The sequence below is a fragment of the Aquarana catesbeiana genome, linkage group LG02, assembly GCF_042186555.1.
Source record: "Aquarana catesbeiana isolate 2022-GZ linkage group LG02, ASM4218655v1, whole genome shotgun sequence".
Classification (NCBI taxonomy): Eukaryota; Metazoa; Chordata; class Amphibia; order Anura; family Ranidae; genus Aquarana; species Aquarana catesbeiana.
In genome coordinates, this window is record NC_133325.1 from 394,364,140 (window position 1) to 394,389,645 (window position 25,506).

At 40.9% G+C, this 25,506-nt stretch overlaps 1 protein-coding gene across 1 annotated transcript in view; it reads left to right on the plus strand.

Annotated features, from left to right (window-relative positions):
* CA4 (carbonic anhydrase 4) overlaps positions 1-25,506 on the plus strand; it is a 125,383-nt gene that overhangs the window by 95,471 nt on the left and 4,406 nt on the right. The window contains exons 10-14 of the mRNA XM_073615244.1: positions 2,950-3,111; positions 8,439-8,590; positions 15,445-15,546; positions 23,293-23,359; positions 25,180-25,343. Of these exons, the coding sequence (XP_073471345.1) occupies positions 2,950-3,111; positions 8,439-8,590; positions 15,445-15,546; positions 23,293-23,359; positions 25,180-25,343 (647 nt within the window). The remainder of the gene's footprint in view (positions 1-2,949; positions 3,112-8,438; positions 8,591-15,444; positions 15,547-23,292; positions 23,360-25,179; positions 25,344-25,506) is intronic.

Here is a 25,506-nt window from a genome sequence, read left to right on the forward strand (position 1 = left end):
GTATATAAATGCTAGCAAGAATACATCTTAGGCCTGTAATTGTGCATAAAAGAAAGACATATCTGCCAGCCGGGTCAATGCGTTTTCTAATGCAATTGAATTGAACATCCTTCCTGATCAGTATACTTGCTCCCCTTGAGTAAGTGGAGTGGGTTGCATGAAACTGGTTTGTATATAATCGTGGGCTAAGACTGGGAGGGGGGTCCGCAGAGAAATGTGTCTCCTGTAAGCAGACTACCCCCGCATTCAGCGACTTGAGATGTCTAAGGACCGCCACTCGTTTTACTGGATTTCCCAGTCCTCTGACATTCCAAGCCACAATGGTCAATTTAGTCATCCCCATCTTGTTTCAGAAACATTGACCAGGCCAGCATAACTCTCATCAGACCTCCTAGGTTATACAATAGCATAACATCTGGAAGGAGAGGGGAACCCGCTCTCCCCATATCATACTTGATTTCTCCTTTCTGAAAACATTTAGGTATCTGTAGACATGAAATCATGTTGCAAGGCAAAGAAAAATATTCTAGCAGGTTAGCATATAAGTACAGAAGGCAGTAAATTTTTGGCTTAATGCATGTTGCTCTGTATGGCATAATTCTAAAGGTTGGCAGTTCGCACAGCCACACGGCTGCAGTGTTAACTTTTCCCACACAACAGGTGTGGGGGGGGGTAAAAGCCTTGAAAACTCCTAGTTAACCAGTAGGTTAGTTCTCGTAGGGGTTTCACAGCTACGGTAGGCACGTATTTCTTCCTTAATTGCAATCAAAAATGTGAAAAAAAAGCAAAAGAAAAAAGGGGGGAGGGTGAAACAAACAAACAGTACTCCTCGGCCGCCTGAACATCGGATATGACTATAGAAACTGTCCACCTCAATCAGCAAACTTAAATCTTAAGACCTCCTCACGGCCCAGGCATCTATCCCAGTAAAAACAAACCGGGTCTTGTCAGGACTTAGCACTTAAGCAGGGACATCTCTTTGTGGTCTGGCAGCTTTAAGGGCCCTATCTTCACGATCTAGCCATTGTGCCGCCATGTCTGGGCATTCAAAAAAGCGAGTTTCCCCGAGTGCGACCACACGGAGGCGGGCAAGATATAGCATCGCATATGGCAAGTTAAGGTCTCTTAATCTTCGTTTGACATCCATAAACTTTGCTCGCTGCTTCTGGAGTTCAGCCGAGAAATCCTGAAACAGGGAAATTTTGGAGTTTTCAATATTCAGCTTACCTCCCATGGTTCTGGCTTTAGCAAGAATGGCATCTCTGTCTTTGTAGTTTAAGAGCTTAAACAGAAAAGCACGAGGGTGATTGCCAGGGGGTAGTGGACGAGATGGCACTCTATGCGCTCTCTCCACCGCAAATAGTGGAGAGAAAGCTTCTTTTTCAAATGTAGTGAGGAGCCATTGTTCTATGAAAGTGACCGGGTCTTTACCTTCTATCCTTTCTGGGAATCCTAAGGCGCGGACATTGTTGCGGCGCATGCGATTTTCCAAATCATCTAAGCATGCTGCATGCTGATCTGCAAGATGGCAGTTATACTTTAAATCTCTCTGCATGGGTACTAAATCATCTTCAGTTACACTGACCCTGCTCTCTATTGCAGCTGTGCGCTCTCTTAGCTTTTGCATGTCCTGTCTCACAAAGGATATCTCAGCTTTGACACCTTTAACTTCATCAGTCAGGGTTGAGATGGATCTGTTGCATATAGTCACTGCTGAGAGTATGTCTCTGAGAGTGGGTTCAGCATTATCCGGGGGCAGGACTGATGTCTGAGTGCCCTGATAGGAATGTGAAACTGTACTCACTGCGGCCCAGTCAGCAGGGGATCCAGTGCCATCCTCCAGTGGAATAGTATTATCCATCTCCAGCTGACTTCCTTCTTCTTCACTAAGGTCAGATGTGGGTGATGGTAGTTCTTTTGATGCTTTATTGCCAAACAGGAGCTTTTGGACAGCCTCCTTATATTTCTCCTTTTGTGATCGCTGAGGCAGAGCGCCATCTTGGGCCTGAACTGCGGGCGGGCAGCCACCCTCCTTGCCCCGTTTTGGCATGTTCTGCAGCCGCAAGTCGATCGGGTGAACGGGTCGGCTGGGGCCCAGATAGTGTGCGGTTCCGATCGGGGGTATCAGCGGGCTGGATGGGTGATCCAGAGGATAATTGTCAGGATTTTCGGTGGAGCTGAGGAGAAGTGCGTCCTGCTACATGCGCTGCCTGGCCACGCCCCCCGAAAAGAGATTTAATCTCCAAATACGGAAGTGTTTCTTCACAGTAAGAGCTGTGAAAATGTGGAATAGACTCCCTCCAGAGGTGGTTCTGGCCAACTCAGTAGATTAATCTTAAAAAGGCCTGGATTATTTCCTAAATGTACATAATATAACATTTTTAGGTAAAGTTGATCCAGGGAACATCCAATTGACTCTCGGGGGATCAGGAAGGAATATTTTTCCCCTGCTGTAGCAAATTGGAGCATGCTTTGTCGGGGTTTTCCTGTGTTTGAAGTATTGTGTATATAGGATTGTAATTTTATTTCATTTTTTTGGTTGAACTAGATGGACTTTTTTTCAATTTGACCAACTATGTAACTGTGTAACTATGAGACAAGTACATGCTATAGATCAGTGGTCATCAACCCTGTCCTCAGGGCCCACTAACAGGCCAGGTTTTATGTATTACCTTGGGGAGATGCAGACTAGAATACTGCAATCACTGAGCAGCAAATGATATCACCTGTGATGTATTTCAGTTATCTTGCAAACCTGGCCTGTTAGTGGGTCCTGAGGACAGGGTTGATGACCACTGATATAGAGGGATATGCTTTGTTGAAATTTCATGTAAGAGGTTTACTGACCTCTACTAATGACCATTAATTATAATGGTATTTGTTGCATTTTGGATACAGCAATCCATTTGACTTTAGTTTAATATTGCTTTCTATATTCTTTATAAACAGGACCAGGGGAATGGGCAACAATAGACTCATGTGGCGGCAAAGAACAGTCTCCAATAAATATTGTTTTAGAAGAAGCTGAAGTAAATAAAAGTCTAAATGACTTTGAATTTAACAATTATAATGCTGAAAATGACTTTGTACTAACTAACAATGGCCATTCGGGTAAGTTTCCCTGCAATGTATACATACATTGAAATTCTTTCCATGATACAAAACATGAAAGTGACATATAAGAGGCTATTTCCTAGCTTTACAAATCACAAAGTACCACTTATAGGGAGAACCTGTTGTAAGATAAATGTTGACTTTCTGAAAAGGCTAGCTTCATGTGGATCCTCTGGCTTTAATGCTAAAGTTTAACAAAAAAATAAATAAAAATCCCTACATCTTTAGTCACATCACTTACCTGTAATCAAGTATGTCCCACGTTGGATTCTGGGGAAATCTTCACTGCAGGGCTGCCTGTCCCATTCCTGTCTCTGAACTTCTGGTGCTGCAATGGTTAGTAGCTTCAGGTCCTCAGGTCCTCAACAGCAGTACAAATGATCCAATGGGCACATGTCCTCTCCTTCCTCCTTCTCCACTGAGTAACTTTCTGTCATTGATTACACTGCTTGATACATGATCTGTGAATAGAGGAGGGTTTGACACTCCTTTCCCCCATTCACAGATTATGTTACATGCAAATTGCAATGTAATCAGTAAAAGAGGGGGCATGTCCCCATCAAACTATCTGTACTGCTCTTCTGTCTCAGAACCCAAAGTTGTTAACCATTGCAGCGCTGTGAGTTCAGAGACAGGAAGAGGACTGGCATCCCTGCAGTGACTTTCAAGATTTCTCCAGGATCCAGCTGCCTGCACAACATGGAACATACATTTTTTTACAGGTAAGTGATGTTTCTAAAGCATAGCGATTTTTTTTTTTTTTTAGCTAAACTTCAGAATCAATACTTTCACTGACCCTGAAAAGAGAATACACCCTGTGAAGTCATAGTTAAGCCTAATATCCAGATCTGTATATATGTTCTAGGTCAGTGAGGCAGAAATGATCACACTTGAGCAGGGTGGATTTGATTTAAATCAACTCGATTTAAATCATAATTTTTTAAGAGCAACTGTCATCTCTGTCCCGCACCCAGATAGCAAGGATAACTTGCCACAAATTTGTGGTAGTGTTGAATTGTAAGTCTGTAAACTTGCTGCACATTTTCAATAGCAAGTTGTACAATTGCAGAGCACTTGAAGCACAAGTTCTAATTGACACTTTTTCATTTTGTAGAAAATTTGGGTGGCAAGTCTCTAGCAAGAGAAAAGTTGCAGTGGTGAGTCTACAGCAAGAGCTCTGCAAGTCTACAGCCACAGTGACCCCCCTGTGGTGGGATGACAATTCAGCCACAGTGACCCCCTGTGGTGGGATGACTATTGCACTACAGAACTGAACCAGAACTTGCAGCAGACTTGCAGAGTGTTTGCAAAGAAAGTTGATCTGGAGTTATGCAATGTGGACTTGCTGCAATTGTGCAAGTCATTTTCAAACTTGCAGCACAATTGCTTGCTATCTGGACAGCGGCTCCTCCTCTGACCGGCTGTTGACTCACCGACAGTCCCATTCACTTTAATGGGACAGCTGGTGATGCGGCAATAACACAACAAGGTGAGGGACGTGGCGGCAGCAGCAGGTGAGTGGATGCCCGCTAGCAGGCGCTGCCATGATGGATCTGAAATTCTCTTTAAATGTAAGGGCTTATTCTTGCTGGTATTTAGAATTTGTAATAATTGCAAACAGAATGAAGGTTTCCTATTTAGAATAATAGGCTGTCAGGTTAGTAAAACAGCGATATCAGAACCGATTCAGTCATAAAGTTTGTAGTGTGCATAGATTTTCAAAACAATGGGATGAAGGAATATTCCTGAACTTTGTTTTGTCTCATGGTTAATGTGAAATTGTTTGAATGCATCAATGCAGTGCATGTTATCTCATTGAATGAGTTTACCAAAAATGTAAATATTGCAGAATATACAGCCTCATGCTACATAACTAGGCTCCATGTCATGCTGAATAAACTAAATTATTAATGTGTCTTAAATAGAAAACTGTCTTTAGAGTTTTACTCCAAAAACATTTTTATCAAAATTAATTTGATTAAAAAAAAAAAATCAGAGTTAAATCAAAAAAATCTGATTTAAATCAACAAAATAAAATTTTTTAAATTTTTTTTTAAAGTCATTGATTTTTATCCACCCTGCACCTGAGTATTGGTATGACTGTCATTCAACTAGCATTTTCAGAAGAAGGTTAGCAGAAAGGTATTTCTTTAATGATAGGTTACTTTTATTCCTATGTCATCCTAATGCCCCGTACACACGGTCGGACTTTGTTCGGACATTCCGACAACAAAATCCTAGGATTTTTTCTGACGGATGTTGGCTCAAACTTGTCTTGCATACACACGGTCACACAAAGTTGTCGGAAAATCCAATCGTTCTATACGCGGTGACGTAAAACACGTACGTCGGGACTATAAACGGGGCAGTGGCCAATAGCTTTCATCTCTTTATTTATTCTGAGCATGCGTGGCACTTTGTCCGTCGGATTTGTGTACACACGATAGGAATTTCCGACAACGGATTTTGTTGTCGGAAAATTTTATCTCCTGCTCTCCAACTTTGTGTGTCGGAAAATCCGATGGAAAATGTCCGATGGAGCCCATACACGGTCGGAATTTCCGACAACACGCTCCGATCGGACATTTTCCATCGGAAAATCCGACCGTGTGTACGGGGCATTAGCCTTACATGGTAATTTTAATTAAGTTGAATGCATTTGTTTCTTTTTTTTGGTGTGGTGATACATGTAATCTTTCTGAATTTGGTACATTACTTCAGTGTTATATTGTCCAGTGTTGTATTGTGCAGTGTTGTTGATATATTTTTTAAAATCAGACATTAACCACTTCCCGTCCGGCCCATACCAGATGACTGGCGGGCGGTGGTTCAGTTATCCTGACCAGGCGTCTGACACACCGCTACACCGATCTTGGTAAAGAGCCTTGTACATATCAAAAAGTGTTAAATGGTAAATCAATGTTGCAAAAGTTAAAAAAGTAACATATACAGTATAAAAATGCATTTTCTGTCAGTCTGTCATTCATTGGTTCCTTTGGTAACACAAGACTTGTGCGAGATCTCGGGAGAACTTGATCGCGCTAAATATTTTTATAATAATAGAGAACGTTCCATTCCAACGTTTATGCTTATAAACAAAGTTTGTTCATTGTTTAGCGATGGAGAAATACTTAATTAAGACTGGAAATGCGCGCTTGTTTGTCGACTTTGGAGCCTCAGAAGGATTTACCCCCTTAATGACCAGGCCATTTTTTGCGATACGGCACTGCGTTACTTTAGTTGACAATTGCGAGGTCGTGCAACGATGTACCCAAATAAAATTGATGCCCTTTTTTCCCACAAATAGAGCTTTCTTTTGGTGGTATTTGATCACCTCTGCAGTTTTTAATTTTTTCACTATAAACAAAAAAAGACAGACAATTTTGAAAAAAAAACAATATTTTTTATTTTCTGCTATAAAACATACCCAATACATTTTTTAAAAAATCCAATTTCTTCATCAATTTAGGCCAATTTGTATTCTGCTACATATTTTTGGTAAAAAAAACCCAATAAGCCTATTGATTGGTTTGCACAAAAGTTATAGTGTCTACAAAATAGGGGATAGATTTATGACATTTTTATTTGTTTATTTAATTTTTTACTAGTAATGGCGGTGATCTGTCATTTTTAGCAGGACTGCGACATTGAAGCGGACAGATCAGACACCTAGCTGACATTTTTGACACTTTTTTGGGAACCTGTGACATTATTACAGTGATCAGTGCTAAAAATATGCACTGCCATTGTACTAATGACACCGGCAGGGAAGGGGCTAACATCAGGGGCAACCAAAGGGTTAAATGTGTTCCCTGGGTGTGTTTACTAACTGTATGGGGGATGGGCTGCCTGGGACAACACACAGATCTGTCTTACTGCATAGCAGAAAGACAGGATCTCTGTGTCATCCCCTGACAGAACGGAGATCTGCATTGTTTACTTTGGCAGATCCCCATTCTGTCTCTGCGGGGAACGATCGTGGACATCGAGTTCGCCCTGAATGGCTCCTCCGCTGGCCAATCGGCATGCACCCACAGAAAGTCATGTACGAGCCCGACGTACACCTACGCCGATTCATGCAGCCGAGCCAACCTGCCGCAGTATAGCTGCAGCGGCTGGTCGGCAAGCGGTTAAAGTGGATGTAAACCCGATTCATGAGATTTGACCTAAGCACATATATCCGCAATGTTTTCTTATCTCTCTCCAAAGCCCTAAGTCCCGTGGCTTTCTCCTGCTCCGTTCTTCTGTTATCAGCATGATAACTTTTGACAAGTTCTCCGACACAGGAGATAAAACCAGCCTGAAATTTGTGTCAGGGTGGGTGCTATATATAGATTAGCAGAAAGCTGCTGTACTCATAGCACAGCTCTGCAAGTCTCTGCCTATGTGGAGGGGGGGTGTGTGCCTTTCCTCCAATCAGCTGTCTCCCTGTGTAATCCAACACTACACTGTTACTGCTGAATGAGGAAGTGAACATTCTAACACAATGTGCACTTTATAAACAATAAATAAAGCTGATATAGATGTAAAACTTATGTAGGAGATTTGTATCATCTGAGGCTGTTCACTTCACTGAGTATATGTGAGGGTTTACATCCACTTTAAGTAACACAAACTTCCTGCGTAGTGCCTATAATTTCCATCCCAGTAGTGCCTCTGTGTACTACTCTACTTAAAGTGGAACTAATGAAGCTCCCTGTAATGGTGTGGCAACAATGCTGAACTTCTCCTTGGATCAAAGCAGAGTTGCCACTTTTATGTAGGCTGTGTCTCCTTGCACTACAGTGGAATGAACAAATTTTGAAGGGGATGTGGCAACATTGTCACTGCTAAGTCACCAGCCTGTAGCTTGTCATTCAGCACCCAACCCCACCTAGTCCTACTCGCTGCTTTCTGAATTGACAGAACTGTCTCTGTTGCTGAAACCCTTCCTTTGTGAGCTGCAGTGTCTAGGAAGGGGAGAGTGTGAAGGACAAACGAAGGAGGATTTGACACAGTTAGGGTAGGTAAAGGATTTTTATTTGTCACATAGTAACTGGTCCTGGTACTCATTTATTCAGCACTATTCAGCACTGCGCTACTTTAACAGGAAATGCTCAGTCATGCAACACTGTAACCAAATGACAATTATATTTTTTTTTTCACACAAATAGAGCTTTCTTTTGGTGGTATTTATTTACCACTGTTTTTTTTTAATTTTTTGCTATATAAATGAAAAAAATACAGATTTTTTTTTATGAAAACACATGTTTCTGTTAAAAAATGTTGCAAACAAATAATCTTTCTTCATAAATGTAAGTAAATATGTTAACATTTCATTCTAGCTGAGTTATCTCTAGAAGAAGAAAATGAAATTACAATTAGTGGAGGAGGACTTCAAGGTACTTACAAAGCTAAACAGCTTCACTTTCACTGGGGTAACAGTGACATGGTTGGATCTGAGCACAGCATAAATGGAAAAAGATACGCAGCTGAGGTAGGAAATCCTAACTCACCTTTTCCTTATTCAAAGGCAAAACTGTTTTTTGTGAACAAATCACTTAGAAAAGAAAATGGCACAGATATATGACATTTTCTTACATTGTTGAATACTTTTAACCATTCTAATAGGACGTACACACGGTCGGACTTTGTTCGGACATTCCGACAACGAAATCCTAGGATTTTTTCCGACGGATGTTGGCTCAAACTTGTCTTGCATACACACGGTCACACAAAGTTGTCGGAAAATCTGATCATTCTAAACACGGTGACGTAAAACACGTACGTCGGGACTATAAATGGGGCAGTGGCCAATAGCTTTCATCTCTTTATTTATTCTGAGCATGCGTGGCACTTTGTCCGTCGGATTTGTGTACACACGATCGGAATTTCCGACAACGGATTTTGTTGTCGGAAAATTTTATCTCCTGCTCTCAAACTTTGTGTGTCGGAAAATCCGATGGAAAATGTCCGATGGAGACCACACACGGTCGGAATTTCCGACAACACGCTCCGATCTGACATTTTCCATCGGAAAATCTGACCGTGTGTACGGGGCATAACAGTAGGAACACGTCTAAAGGGATGCAGGCCCAGCAGATTTCCTCATTAGAGCCCTGCAGGTGCACACCTGATAGATAATTATGAAACCACTCCCAATAGACTCACTCATCAGGCTCAGAGGAACACAGAGGGATTACTTCAGAATCATAAATAATAAATAAAAGGTAGGAATCTGCAACAAAGGTTGTTGTAATCCTTGCAATGTACATCGATTACCCAGAGGGGAATGTTTTTTTCTCAACAAAAGTTATTCTTTAAGTGATTATTGTGGCATGGTATTTGAAGCTCAGTTCCTAGACCAAACCACCTGCAAATGTTTTTTTTTTATATTATTTGAATTGCAGAGATTGCAATAAAATGATTTAGTCCTGGTTCACAGTGGTGCGATGTGGGAAACCCTGCTATTCCTGTGCGGACCTGAATCGCAGGCGCACTAACATCTGCAAACCGCTGAGGGTGTCAATATCAAATTAATGACACCCCCAAATCACAGTGCAAAGTGTGAAATGGTACAGTAATTGGATCGCATGGGTTTGAAAACCCATGTGATCCAATCCAGTGCGGACCAAAAAAAGGGTCCTGCACCATTTTGGTGCGAATGTGATGCAATTTTGAATTTGTATTACACAGACATCTCATGCGATGTGCACAGAAATGCGGTGCAAATCACATGCAAAGTCTGGCATTGCACTAGTGTGAACCCAGCCTCTGTTTTGTTATTATCATATCAGCAGTGGAAAATTTGTGATTTAGGTGTATTTTATTGACAGTGTATGCAAAATGTTAAGTTAAAACTCTTTTTTATAGTTAGGGGTAAAATGGCATAGAATTAGACCATCTGTTAAGTTATTATTGCTCTCTGTGTCCAAGCTAAGAAGGTTCACTCTCTTGTCTTGTACCATTGTCACTGAGACAGAAAGCAAGGGGAAATCCAAACGTTTTGAGTTGTCACCAGAGTGAGTGATGAAAGTAAATCAACTTATGAGGACAAAGCTCTGGTGGGAATTCCCCCTCTCTCCCCCTCTTACTATTTTATCTCAAGGACAGAAAGTGAAGGTAAAGTCTAGCACACACTACTATTTTTTTCCATTCAACCTAGCGGGCTAAATGATAAAAAGACCGACGGCTCAGGAGGAGCCGCTGTGCTAACTTTGCAATATTAGTACAGTGATCTACCCCACTGAGCTATTGTGTTCTGGCAGGGGGAATGGCACTCCCACCAGAAAACACCAATCATAAATTGTCACCAATGCACTGCAGCGTCATCATATGTCTGGTGTAACAGTGATCAGGGATACTGACTGGTGACAGTGTGTAAGAAAAAAAAAATCATTTGTTTGTTTTGTTTTTTTTTTTTTTTTACTTTTTTAGATTCTTTTTCGTTTTTCTTTTTTTTTTTTACATTTTTTTCTTATATACTGTTATCAGAGTAGTGCAGTGTCACCACAGTGACACTGCACCACTCAGGGGGGGTGATCGGGGAATTTTTTTTTTTTTGTGATTGCTTGCTACAGTGATGATCACTGTAATAGCAATTGTTTGAACTGTCATGAATGGCTTTCATTCATGACTCATTGTTTACTATTGTGATGATGTGATTGGCCACAGCTATCACATGGTATAGGGTGCTGATTGTGTGATTGGCCCAGGTACCATGTGATAACTGGACACCAATCACAGATCACACAGAGCAGTAAACAATGATGTCATGAATGGATTCCATTCATGACTGTTGTTTACTAAGTGTCATGCGAACGCACAGTGGTCACGTGGTAATTGTGCCGCTCTCAGGGGCCCAATAGTGAGCACTACAATATGCTGAGTCTGGTGGACACAGCGGTTGCAGATTGCATGGATGCGCATCCCACGGGGCTTTCCAGTCTGCATGAGCAAGATGATGTATAGGTACACCACTGTGCCTGCTTAAAGCGGAGTTTCACCCAAAAGTGGAACTTCCGTTCATTTTACTCCTTCCCCCCTCAGGTGTCACATTTGGCACCTTTTCGGGGGGGGGGCAGGATACCTGTCTTTCACAGGTGTCCTGTTCCCACTTCCGGTAGCCTCAGCCGCGGGTATTGACATCATCGCCAGGGCTCCCTCCTCCTTCCCCGGCCGCCGGGCCAGTAGAAGAGAGGAGCGGAGCCTCGTTCACTGCCGGGTTCCATTACTCGCAATGGAGGCAGCATGCACCCAACAGCTGATGGAAACATCAGCTGCGGTGCTGACATCGCTGGACTCGAGGACAGGTAAGTGTCTGATTATTAAAAGTCAGCAGCTGCAGTATGTGCACCTGCTGGCTTTTAATTTTTGCAGCTCTGGGTGGACCTCCGCTTTAACCCGCTGGCCAGCAGTACAATTACTGTTGGTCTGCAAGTGGTTAAAGGCAACATTTTCATAAATGTTATAGAAGAACAGTTAACAGAACTGCGCTAAAAAATTATAATGGATAAAATTCCCATCAACCAAAATATCTCAAATAATGTGTTAAAATCAAAACAACATAATATATTCCAAACCCACTATCCGTGACTGATAGTGATTTTGTACATAAGCTTTGATTAAGCTTACCTCTGGTAAGCGTACATCTTTATAGGTGGTGGATCCTTTTCACAAGGTGTTTTTGTTCATTAAGGCTTCAATCACTACTGGTGGAATTATCTACAATAAGGACTGTTTTCATTTGAAATCACTATCAGTCATGAACTTATTCTTTTTTATCACTTCTTACAATTTATTTGCCTTTAGTTTTTTAATACAGTCACAATACCCATTAACTAATTAATTAATGACAATCATGTTGTGTTGACATTTGGGTTTGGAATATATTATGTTGTTTTGATTTTAATACATTATTTGAGATATTTTGGTTGATGGGAATTTTATCCATTATAATTTTAATTTTTTTAGCGCAGTTCTGTTAACTGTTCTTCTATATATTTGATTCTTTTACCTATGAATTAGAACTGCAGCTTGGGGGTATAGGGAAGCGCAGTAATTTTTTATTCTTTTGGTTTATTTTCATAAATGTTATGTTTGTATTATTTCGCTGATATTAACCTCTCCTGTGTCTACTCCAATGTAACTTATTCAGTGTGTAACAATGTTTCCTCACACATAAAAGTAAATAATTAAATACATAAGTGTACACACTATAAGTATAAATACAAATCAAAATTGTGCATAATATTATCACAAAAAAACAGAAACCCAAAAACCTAATATAATACTTCTGTGATTTGTTAAATTAATGTCCAAATGAAAATACTATAATATCAAATATTTGCGTGCATGTGATGAGTAATAAAGCAATCAATATTGCTTAATTAAACCTAAACAATCAGATGTATATCAATAACCAAGGAAAAAATTATCCGTGAAAAACGTTTATAAAACTATATAAGAAAAATGTCCTATTACATAGCGTGCTCCTCGTATGCAACTCGTATGTGCCTTGAAGCATGAAAATGAGTCAATAGTGCTAATGAGTAAAAAAATGCCAAAACTCTGCCTTCAATGGTAATAGTATCAGTAGAATCACTGCCGCTTATCTTCCACTCAGCTTCCAGTGAGATTTGACTTAATCACCGCTCATTCACAAGCCATATAAAATGAGAAGAGAGACAGGTCCATTGCGCAAAGATCTCAGCAAGACATGTGAATATAAAAGATGTTAATCCTTACACACATATCCCCTGCTTTGAGCAATCGCGTATGGACAATAATGATCAGCTGCAAACTGCTCTGTATCACGGGCTTGGCGTGCGCCGTCAGTGCTCCCACACAGCCTTCCCAGCAGTGTCACAGGCTCCGCCTCCCGACGCGTTGCGTCACCGACACGTGACTTTATCAAGGGTGCCTCTGTCACAAGCCTGCTCTGCCTTTATAGTCTGTATTTACCGTGGCCATGGTTACCCAAGCATTCAATGCATCATCATTTCATTAGCACTGTCTCTCAGGTATTAGAGCACTTATAACAGCCTTGCTGATACAGTATGTTAACTGATCTATTCCGTAACAAAACGTTTATTTCAGACATATATGATATTAAATAAAATAAATTACAAAAGTCATTTAAAAACAATGAATACTAATCTAATTACTATGTGCTATAATGGGAACTCTGCCCCTAGCGGATAAATACCTATACCTCAATCAAATAATAAAATTAGAATGATATAAATGTAATGACCTGTTTTATCCAATTAATTCTACCTAAACAAGAATTTTATCTAATGTATGATAGTAATAATATTATATTGTTATTTTAAAACCCAAATGGAAAAACAATTAAAATAAGTTAAACTAAAATGTATAAAATTATTTTAAAATAGACACATAACCCCACAATGCAGCCCACGCATAAATTAAAAAATCGCATATAATTAAAAATCGGATATAAAACAATTTAGATCGAAATCTATATTTAAACCTGATGGCGTGAGAGTACGCATATTAAATATCCATTTGGATTCCTGCTTACTTAATTCTCTTACTCTATTACTACCCCGCCAGTGTGCTTGATATTTTTCAATAGCCCAAAATTTTAGGAATGATGGATCTTTATTGTGACACAGTGAAAAATGTCGTGAGACACTGTGTTTAGGAAAACCCTTCACTATATTTTGTATATGCTCACGAATTCTTTTCCACATTGGTCTCTTGGTTCTACCAATGTACTGTAACGAACAAGGACATTGTAGAACATATACTACTCCCTCACTTTTACATGTCATGAAATCCTTTATCTCGTATTGGTTGTTATTACTTGTAGCATTAAAGTTAGTGCATTTTTGTCCATTCTGTTTCGTGTTTATACAAGCATAACAACGCTTACATGGAAAAAAGCCATTTCTCTGAAAGAAGGTCAATTCTTGGGATTTTTTGGGAGGGTCTACCGCATTTTTAGCAATTAGATCTCTCAACGTTGGTGCTTTTCTGTAGACAAAACGTGGTTTAGCTGGTAATATCGTTCTTAGTTGCTGATCAGCTAGAAGGAGTGCCCAGTGCTTTTTAAAGATTTTTTCTATCTGTCAGTGTTGAATGTTATAATCCATAATCATTGGGACTTCTTCCCATCGTAGTGGTTCTTTTAGCCTATCTTTTACTAGCTCATCCCTATTCATTTCCGACACCTCTTTAATTTTATCTTCTATAAAATATTTATTGTAACCTTTTTGAATGAATTTTTCTCCAACACACTCAGCCTGTTCCAAAAAAGTGCTTTTTTCAGTGCAGTTCCTTCTAAGTCTTATAAACTGTCCCTTCGGAATGTTAATCAGCCATGGATCAAAATGGCAACTATCCACAGGAATAAAACTGTTTCTTTCCACTGGTTTCCTCCAGGAATGCACGGAGAGGTTCCTCCTCCCCCTTCCACAGCATTATACAATCGTCTATGTACCGTAATATCAGCACAATTACTCACTCATTTTATTGCAGCACTTATTACACTATATTAATTTCAGCTATATTATTAGGTTATCTCTCAGTAATTTTATATTCACTTAATTATTTTTACTCCATATTTCTGTCGGCTTCTGTTATATACTCACGTCAGCGCTTGAGCACTCCCCTGTCTTTTTATGTTTGTATTATGCTTAGATATATTGCATATACAGTATGTAGTTTATATTTGTCTCTTCCAGCCAGCGGGTGCCAATTATGAATTTGTTATTTAAGGGCTCTCTGCAAGTAGAGATGTTGCTTTCTACAGGCAGTCCCCGAGTTACGAACACAATAAGGACTGTAGGTTTGTTCGTAAGTTGAAGTTGTTTGTAAGTCGCAACACTGCATTTGTAAGTGTAACTTCCGGTCAGAACACTGCATTCGAAGTGTTCGTAAGTGTAACTGCCGCCTGTGCATGAATGTGGGATGTTCCGGGCTCTTGTTATGTTATCTGGGACGTAGTACAGCAGTGTGAGATGTATCCGGAAGTGCTCGAAAGGTATCCAGGACCAGCGTGGAGCACAAGTGGCCGCCATTTGAGGCTGTTCGTAAGTAGAAGTCGTTCGTAACTCGGTTGTTCGTAACTCGGGGACTGCCTGTATATCTTCAGTATGCAGATGCAGCCAAAATGTACAGAACGAGCGCTGAGCTTTCTAAGTAGAGACATCGGCATGCTCTGTATACAATTTAGCATGAAATCACTCGGTATTTAAAATGTATTTGTAAAATATGGATTTCATAAATATAACAACACAAAATATCAGTTTATTAAATGACATATGTAAGTAAAAGCAATATAATACAATAAACACTAATGCAATGCTTCTCCTTTTTGTTTAGCTTCATATAGTTCACACGCTAATGTCCAGCAGCCGGTCAGAATCTGGTGGAGATATTACTGGGGAAGGAAGAACAATTGCTGTGCTTGCATTCTTTATTGAAGTATGTTTGATAAATACATTACCATAATCTCTATGTGTTTTAATGTAATAAAAATAAAATACATAGTTAAAATTGTAGTAAACATTTGAATAAGAATTATGAATTAAAACTGACCTCAATGACCCATATGCTTCTGCAGAAGAATAATCTGTCTAATTTGCTACTACAGTCAAGCTATGGTTAGCAGAATGGACATACCTTTGAGTAAACGAGCAAGGACAAAAAAATCCACCCAAACTGAATTATATAGTAGATGTTTAGAAATTTTGGAAGATATGCTAGACCTGCTTCTTATTTTATTCTATTTTTTAACATTACATTTTATTAGTATGTCCCCCTCTCTTCAGATACACCAACCCAGCTCACCTGGTGTAAGGGCTGGTATCTCTATTGCAGAAGGGCTGTCAAATGTGTAGCTATCTGCTGGACTGGTGCCAGTCTGTTTGTCAGTTTGTACTGGACCAGTGTTTTAAGAGGAAGAATAAAAAGAGGAAGGGTAAAAAATTAACAATTCCAAACTTTACAAAATACCAAACTGTATTTGGAGGGTCCTAAACTTGTCCACACTTCTTTTGCCCAATGATGTTGTAGAATGTGAACTTAGGTGGGTTTACATGCAAATTATCTGAGGATAAGTATGGCGGCCATACCCTTCCTTGGTAAGCTGAAAATAGGTTATTTGTACCTCTTAGCCATCCACAGGGCTGAATTTCTGCCTCCAGGATAATGTATTTTGCCTCCCACTACTATTTTACTAGGGCTGTGGGCAGAGAGGGTAAAAGGTAAAGTTTTCCTAGATCTTTACACCTATAACCTACCCCTATACCTAGATGAGGAAATACTGTTGCTCTACTGCTAGTAGTTTGGTCATAGGCATGCAGAACCAGGACAATGCATTCAGGGACATTGCCCCAGCAGGTTCAGTCTCTCCCAGGGTTAGAGGGTCCAGGCGACTTGAGGTAAATCCCCCTAAAAAATAGACACACTGTGTGCCAGGACTGCGGGCGATATGCTTAAACAGCATGCTTTCACCTTAAGTGTGGTGGCAAGATGCCTTTTTTCATGCTTTCTCTTCTTTTTACTTCTCTTTCCCTGGGAGCCGCACAGCTCTCATTTGTTTTGAAAGCTGGGGGCTTACATCACAGGTGGACGGGGCAGAGCGGCCAGTGGCCGCCTGTCGCCTAGCAATGGCACAAGCTTTAAGCCAGAAGCTCAGCTTGCTCTATTCTGTCAAAATAGCCAACTCATCAAAATTTACAATTACGTCACTTCCGGTGACTCTCCAGCAGCAGATTTCCACGACTTGGCTCTACTGGCCATGCACGTGCGTACACCTGACAGAATAACAGAAACCCCAGGCAGCTGTTGGAGAATTTGGATCTACCGATCGCCACAGTGAGCATGCACAAGGTAAGTCACTAACCTTTTTTGAAAACTTGTCGAGTTCTCCAACAGCTGCTGGGGGTTTCTGTTATTTTGTCGGGTGCACGCACACGCATGGCCAGTAGAGCCAACTCTTCGAAATCTGCTGCTGGAGAGTCACCTGAAGTGACGTAGTTGGAGATTTTGACGAGTTGGCTATTTTGACATTTCGGTGCCAAAGCATATATGTCTCTGAAAGGAATACCTTTATTCTTACATTGTGGAGATACTTATTCACTTATCATTCCTAACTGCCTCTCTCTTGTTCATTTCCTCTAACCCCAGCTCTATATGCCTTTGGAGATTCTGCTACCTGGGCTGCCATTCTGTGCCTATGCTTTCTCCCCTGTATCAAGTATGTATCAAGTAGGACCAACGCCAAAGAAAAAAAGAGAAGGGGATGAACTAACTTTTTGTATGGCGCTAAAAAAATTGCTTTTTTCTTCTGTCTTTTCTCAGCCATGAGCTCACTACCCTTATCAGAGGCACACAAATCCAGAGATAGGTAGGAGGGAGCTACGTGGGACATGTGGTAAAATAATGCTACACCACTATACTTATGGTTGTGCCTTGCTTTTCTAGAAGCAGAAGCCCTAAACAAAAGCAGTAATGTAAGGAAAAGTCTTGCCATCACTCATCTTCAGCATACTCTTCGGAGACATATTCTAAATGCTGGTCCCATTTACCAAATAGTTCAGGCTGTAGTAGAATGCCAGATGTGGAACTTGTCAGAACTGAACGGGGACCATCTCAAGGCCTCTGCGGCCTTGTTCTGTGCATCCTTACCAGAAAAGCTATTGTGAGCAGACCGCATTAAGGATGTGGCCGCAGAAAAAGAGGCAGATGCACTCAGAGTCAAAACTTATATTCAACAAGCGGTGGCTGAGAGTATGCAGCTTATGGCCAGTGCTAATAGTCTTGAAAGTAATCCTAAATCTAAAGTCTTGTCAAGATAAAGACCAAACTCCCGCTAGTGGTAGAGGTATCTTCAGGTTCAGCCTGGGAGGGGGCTTACAGAGCATTCTTTAAATTTCCAGCTCATAGAACTCTACATCATGCAGTAAAGGGGGCAATAGAGTGGGAGCAAGACTGTCAACCAAAGTAGGATCCTCTTTTCCAATAATGACAGAAATACAGGAATTGATAGAAAATGAATAAGAGAAGCCCGAAAAAAAAGTTAATATTCAAAATAGATATGCCAAGTTATACCTATTAAGATCTTCGGATGCCTCATTATGGGATACTCTACCTGAAGTGGACACAGCTCTTCAATGCCTATAGAGGCATGTTTCTCTCCCTTTAGACGATTCCATCGCTTTTAGAGACCCGATGGGTATGCGGGTGGACGCTGGCCTCAAAAGAATCTACTGAGTGGCGGGCGCAGCTTGTCAGCCAACAATGGCCCTGACCTCTATTTCTAGAGCATGGGTTGCAAATGTCAAAACAGCAATAAGATCTAGAATAGATTTTTTTTTGACAGAATCATCAATAGATTTAGTGAGAGTTCTAGTGAAACTAATGGCACACTCTGTCACAGCAAAAAGAGCCCTATGGCTGTGACCCACCATGTTGCAGATGGTACATCAAAGCAAGCCCTCTGCAACATTCGATACAATGGAAGGTTGTTATTCGGTAAGACCCTTGACAAAGCCATCAAGCGGGTCACAGCAGAAAGTCTGGGCTATTGTCTCTAGTAAATAGGAAAAAGCAGAAACCTTTTCACTGAAATCAGTCCCATTTTAAAAGAGCTTGAGAAGCCAGATCTTACAGACCAGGCTGCAAATATACTAGAACACAATGGAGGGGAGGCATAAAATCTAAGGCAGCATAGGCGGCCGAAAAATCAGAGAAATCCTTTTGATGGGATGCCCATCCAGTCCCTCCTAGTGTAGTCTAGACCTTTGGGAAAGCTCATTGGGCGCTACGCGTGAGGTGGGTGGTGACGTAATCACGCTAGATGGAGCAAGGAGGACTGTGCAAGCCAAGGATAGTACTGAAATATGCCTGTATTTGACTTCTGAATAAATATATTGAATGGACAATCTGCACTATGGGTTTTTTTCTTGCCGCTTTTATGACACTATGCTAAGGGCTGTGGACTTGATTTGATCTGTCAGTGGAAGCAGTGCCACTTTTACACTGCAAAGGCGCATACTGACCTCCTTTAGGTAGTGGGGTCCACCCAAGCAGGTGAGAAGACATCCTTAGGTGGGGTGAAGGGCACGTGGTGAACAAAGGTCGATACACACAGGATTGTTTTTGGTGTATGGGATTACATGATTCACAGATTTTATACATATACAGTATATCTTTATGGACTGGCACTGAAAGATGGACTCACGTTGATATATTTATATATTTATGTGTATAATAGTTATTGTATTTTATTTTATTAATATTATTTTGATCACTGATGAACTTTATATATGAATTAATTCATGCACTTAACGTATTGAAGGAGAGCGCTGCACCCTTGAAGGTAGTGATGGAATACCTTGGCGTAATACTCCATACCCAAAAGAGGCATATTTCTCTACTATATCACAAGATTGCCGAATTAATTTTGTTATGGTACCTCCTTTTCTTTCTGCAAGAGACTGTATGCTTCTAGGCATGTTCACAACACCAATACCGGCAGTCCAATTTCATTAGAGAGCCTTCGAGGTCCCCTTCCTAACCCAGTGGAACAGCTTCTCATTGGATCAGAATATATTTTGTGTCAGCATGCATCTGGCAAAGTTTGGCTTGATGGATATTGCCAAGGATCCTTTCTCGGGGTATGCCTCTCAATCTGGGAGATTGGGTAGTGGTAAATTCAGATGACAGTCTCTGGGGGTGAGGAGCTCACTGCCTCAGGAGGGGAGTTCAAGGCAAAGGGGATGTCATGGAGTCCAGGCACTCCAATCCCCTGGAGTTACAGGCAGCTTCCTAGCCCTGCTCTGTTTCCAGAATCTGATTTGAGGGGTGTTCCCATCAAATTATTGCTGGACAACTGAATGGTGGTAGCCTACATAGCCTAGCAAGGGGGCAGAAGGGGTGTATCCTTTCTACAACTAGCAACAAATATCTTTTGCTGAGCAGAGACGCATGTGGAGGCACTGACACTAGCATATTTGCCAGGCAACCAAAATCAGCTGGCGGACCAATTGAGCCTGGTTTTCCCAAACAGCAATAAATGGTCTATCAACAGGAGGTACCTCAAACCGATTTTTGCTCATTGGGGCACGCCCTTCATAGATCTTATGACAACTCCATCAAACTTACAAGTACCCGGATTCAGAGTGAGATACAGGTACAAGAAAGCGTTACTCCAAGATGTTTTCACAATTCCGTGGGATTACCCCCTAATCTAGGTGTTTCCACCTTCCCAGCTGAAGTTGAGGGTACTGTTGAAGATCTTGAAGGAGAAAGCTCATGCCATTCTAATTCTGCTCTATTGGCCACATAGGCCCTGTATCATGTACCTGGTAGCAAAGCCTGAAATGATGAGGAAGGACTCTCTTACACCTCTGACTCTGGGCCCCTGGTAGTGTGAACAGAAGGCGCAGAAGTGCACGAGTGCCTGTAGGTCTTGCCAGTATCCATGCCAGGCAGGAGAGATCATCAGTAGTCTTCAGTGATGCAGGTGAGCTGGTAGACAGCTGGTGGATGGCAGACTGAAGCAGGATGGCACTGTTGCCTGCGAGCAGGTGAGCCATGCATTGGTAGCAGACTGTAGAACAGCAGGGGAATTAGCATGCAAAATTACAGGGTCTCAGAATACAGGGAAGGCTAAAAGACAAAGCAGCATTGATCCTGAGCACTGACACAGTTTAAATAGCCCGTTTTGGCTCCAAGATCAGTCACCTGTGCACGTTAGCACACAGATGCGCATGTGTGCTCACACCTCTGTGTGTGCCCATATGTATTAGCCAAATTCCTATGTGCATGAAAGGAAGCATGAATTAGCCTATGAAGAGGCACGTAAGTCTGTCTAGATGAACCAATGCCACCTCACTGTGCCCATAATTGCAACCTCTCTGTGCCCATCAATGCCGCCTCACTGTGCCCATAATCGCAGCCTTTCTGTGCCCATAATTGCAGCCTCACTGTGCCCATCAATGCCACCTCACTGTGCCCATAATTGCAGCCTCTCTGTGACTATAATCGCAGCCTCTTTGCCCATAATCGATGCCTCTTGGTGCCCATAATCACAGCCTCTCGGTGCCCATAATCGCAGCCTCTCTGCCCATAATCGCAGCCTCTCTGTGCCCATAATCGCAGCCTCTCGGTGCCCATAATTGCAGCCTCTCTGTGCTCATAATCGCAGACACTCTGTGCCCATAATAGCAGCCTCTCTGTGCCAATAGCAGCCTCTCTGTGCCTATGAATGCAGACTCACCATAGCCTGCCCTGGATCACAGAGCGGACATCTCCCGCAGCGCTGTGTGTCACATAGCTGGGTCTGTATGTGTATTCGGCGGTGCTGTAACAAGGTCCCGCCCCCTGAACCGGCTCGTGTGATAGGTGGAACACTGGTTTCATCTGCTACCACATGAGCCGGTCTAGGGGGGGCGGGACCTTGTTACGGCGCCACTGAACACACACACAGACCCAGCTCCCTGACACACAGCGCTCCCGGCGCTGTGTGACAAACAAGAGGAGGAGGTGGGAGGGGAACACTGCAGCTACAGATCAAAGCGGCCCCAAGCGCCCCCCTTCCTCCAGTAAATGGTCCCACCCAGGGCATCCGCCCCTTCTGCCCACCCCTTGTACCAGCCCTGTCAAGCAGCAACAGGGAGCTATACACAGACTGTGTGGCTTATTCTATTGGAAGCCAACACTATCTGTTTTTAATGTTATATTGTCAATTTTTTATATCTATGTTTAATAAATTAATTTTTCTAATAATATTTTGCATTCCTTTTCTGGTACCTATAGTCCGCTTCAACGTTCCCCTTTTTTCATTAGCAATTTCAAATGGATGTGATACCTCCTTGGCCCTTTCTTTATCTATATCCCAGCAGACAAAGTAATTCTACAGCCTTCACCAATCTTGTACTCAAAGGTGGTTTCCAGAGTCCATATAAATTGGGAGGCAGTGCCTCTAAGTTTTTCCGTAATACCAGAGCGAACAGATCAACTGGACCTTAGGCCATTAGATATGGTTAAATTGATTTCAATGTATCTACAAGGTTCTAATAGTGTACGTAAAGGTGACTTTTTTGTTTTACCTTCTGGTCCATGTAAATGGGAACCGGCATAATCACGTACTATAGCTTCTTGGATCACGAAGATGATTGATCTGGTGTATAAAAAGCAAGGCTTTGCTCCTTCGCAACATGTGCAAGCTCACTCAACCAGAGGGGTAGTAGCCTTCTGGGCGGCTTATGCAAAGGTATTTATTAAGGACACATGTAAGACAGCCACCTGGAGCTCCTGTTAAAAACCTTTGTTCAGCATTTGACGTAATCTCAACCAGCTTGACGAGATTTGGAGCATCAATGGTGTGAGCGCCTTTCCAGCACAAAAAAAATTATTTTTGTGAATCAGCGTATTTTTAAGTTCTTTTCTTTTAGCTCCCTTGATTTAGGTATGTTATATCCCATTCGTGCTGACGTGAGGTGGGCCAGGAAAATGGAAAATTGTTACCGGATATTATTATTATACAGGATTTATATAGCGCCAACAGTTAACGCAGCGCTTTACAATATGAAAGGAGACAATACAGTTACAATACAATAAAATACAAGAGGATTAAGAGGGCCCTGCTCAGAGGAGCTTACTATCTAATAGGGTGGGGCCAAGTGGTACAAAAGGTTGTAACTGTGGGGAATGAGCTGGTGGAAGTGGCAGGAGATTAGTTGTAGACACGATAGGCTTCCCTGAAGAAATGAATTTTCAGGGATCACCTGAAGGTAGCAAGAGTAGGGGATAGACGGACCAATTGAGGTAGCAAGTTCCAGAGGATGGGAGAGGCTCTGGAGAAATCCTGGAGACGAAGATGGGAGGAGGAGAAATTGAGAGTAGGAGGTCTTGAGAAGAGCGGAGGGCGATTTGGGTGATATTTGGACCATAATTTTCCTTTCCTGACCAGGAGAGGAAAATTACGGTAAGTATTAAATGACAATTGTCCGTTTTCTTGAGGGACACAGGTTCCATCCCACTGTGTTAAAGTTTTATTGTTTTTCAATCTCCTGAAAGAGGCAGTATAATTGAAATGTCTAAGAATTACTATGTTCCTGTGTCCCTCAATGGACTTCAGGAAAAAGATTTTATGGTAAATATGAAAAACTTATTTTATTTATTAAAATACAATTCTACATTCTCATCTACTCTTTACAGGAATCACAGGAAAACAATAGCAATTATGATGGTATAATTCAGGCCCTAAATGACATCAGATCAAAAGGTATGACACAATTGACTGATTGGAATAAGTATTGAGTATTTTTTAAAGTAATGTGCAAGATTATTTACCTACAGTTTTTGTAATTCTCATATTTTAAAACACAACATTCTGTCTACTTATGTCACAGCCATGGCAGTCTTTGAGATGTCAGTACTGAAAAAAAATATCATTGTTTAAAATCTTCTTTTAGAAATACAGTGTGACAACATTACTGTTACATTGTATTCCATCCGTTTCATTCATCTGCAGTTCCAGTGGATGCCCTAACTGCTTTTTATCCCTTAGTAAACTGTAAACAATCCAAATTACCTCCTTTCCCACTTCTCAGTTACTATTATTTTTCTGCTTTTTAATTATTTCTATTTTTTAATAATAATATCTATTTTATAATAATACTTTTTAAATATAATATTTAATCTTTTTTTGTTTTAATTCATTTTGTTCAGAATTTTTTAGGTCACATGTAATAAAATCTTTAAAAATAACTGTAATGCTTTCCAGTAGAATCATAATGTTAGTGTCATTATAAAGCAGGTGCTGGCTCCCTAACAACCAGGAGGAAGCTGTCACATTTAGCAATGGTAATAATACCACTGCTGATTTTTTCACTTCATTCTGCAGCTGGAGGTTCACTCAGCCATTCGCACAAGATTCTCCATAGACTGCACACAGAAGTCTCCCTCATATTACACTTAGGGGGTTATTTACTAAAGGCAAATCCACTTTGCACTACAAGTGCACTTGGAAGTGCAGTCGCTGTAGATCTAAAGGGGGACATGCAAGGAAAATAAAAAAAACAGCATTTTAGCTTGTACATGATTGGCTGATAAAATGAGCAGAGCTTCCCCTCATTTCAGATCTTCCCCTCAGATCTACAGGGACTGCACTTCCAAGTGGACTTTCAGTGTCCAAAATACTAGTTCTGGAGACCGCACCTACTACAAGAGATTGGTAAGATAGAACAAGTCCTGAGACGGGTAACACGAATGGTGAAAAATCTGGGGGATAAAACGTATCAGGAGAGACTTTAGGAACTTAAAATGGACAGTATGGAGGAAAGAAGGGAAAGGGGTTGACATGATTGAAACCTTCAAATAAGTCAAGGGGGTGAATAAGGTTTAGGAGGGCAGTTTTTTTCAGTATGAAGCTAGGATCAAGAACATGGGGACATGACCTCCAACTAGCAGAAGGAAAGTTCAAAACAAATCTTAGAAAATTTTATTTTACTGAAAGTTCCAGTCGAGGCAGTGAGTCAGTCAACAGTGTGTGGTGTCAAACATGCTTGGGACACACATAGATTTATACTCAAAAAAGTGTTAAGAACCCCCCCCCCCCAAAAAAAAAAAAAAAAAACACCCAAAACATAAATAGATAAAATAAAATAAAAGGGAGGACTAGTTGGACCACTTGGCCTTTTTTTCTGTCAATACTCTTCTATGTTTCTATGAAAGCCTTGTTTGTTTAGAAACAATTATATACATATATATTTCTATTATTATCTTAAGTAATGAGACGTTATTACAGAAATAAATAGGCTAACCATTGAAATTTAGACTTTAGATTTTTTTAACAGAAATTGAGTTACTTTTAATAGTTAATGCTTCATATGGTTACTAACAATAAGTATGTTTTATAATAAAGTTTTGTTGATCATCTATTTATGAGGTATACTTTATGTATGAGCTTTGGCCTGAAGTCCAATTCATTTTTTCTAACTTAAAATAGAGTTTAATTCTGCAGTATTCATGTAATTCAAGAATTATATATTCTGCAGAATGATTTAATTGAAGTCATAATAAACCACTTTTTTTTTTAAATAGACCTGCATACAATTGTTTCACAAGTGAAATTACAAGACCTGATTCCAGAAGAAAAAAAACTAAACATTTTCTACAGATATGATGGCTCTCTCACTACTCCTGGCTGCGCTGAAACTGTCACCTGGACTGTGTTTAATGAAACAATAAAGCTTGGGAAATCCCAGGTACATACTTTTATTAGATTTTGTTTTCCACTGTTGATTACTTAGCATGAATTTAAAATGGTTTTGCATTCTATGCATGAAGGTAAAAAACCTTCTGTGTGCAGCAGCGCCCCCAGCCCCCTCCCAGTATTTACCTGAGCTCCATCCCCTTCCAGTGATGTGC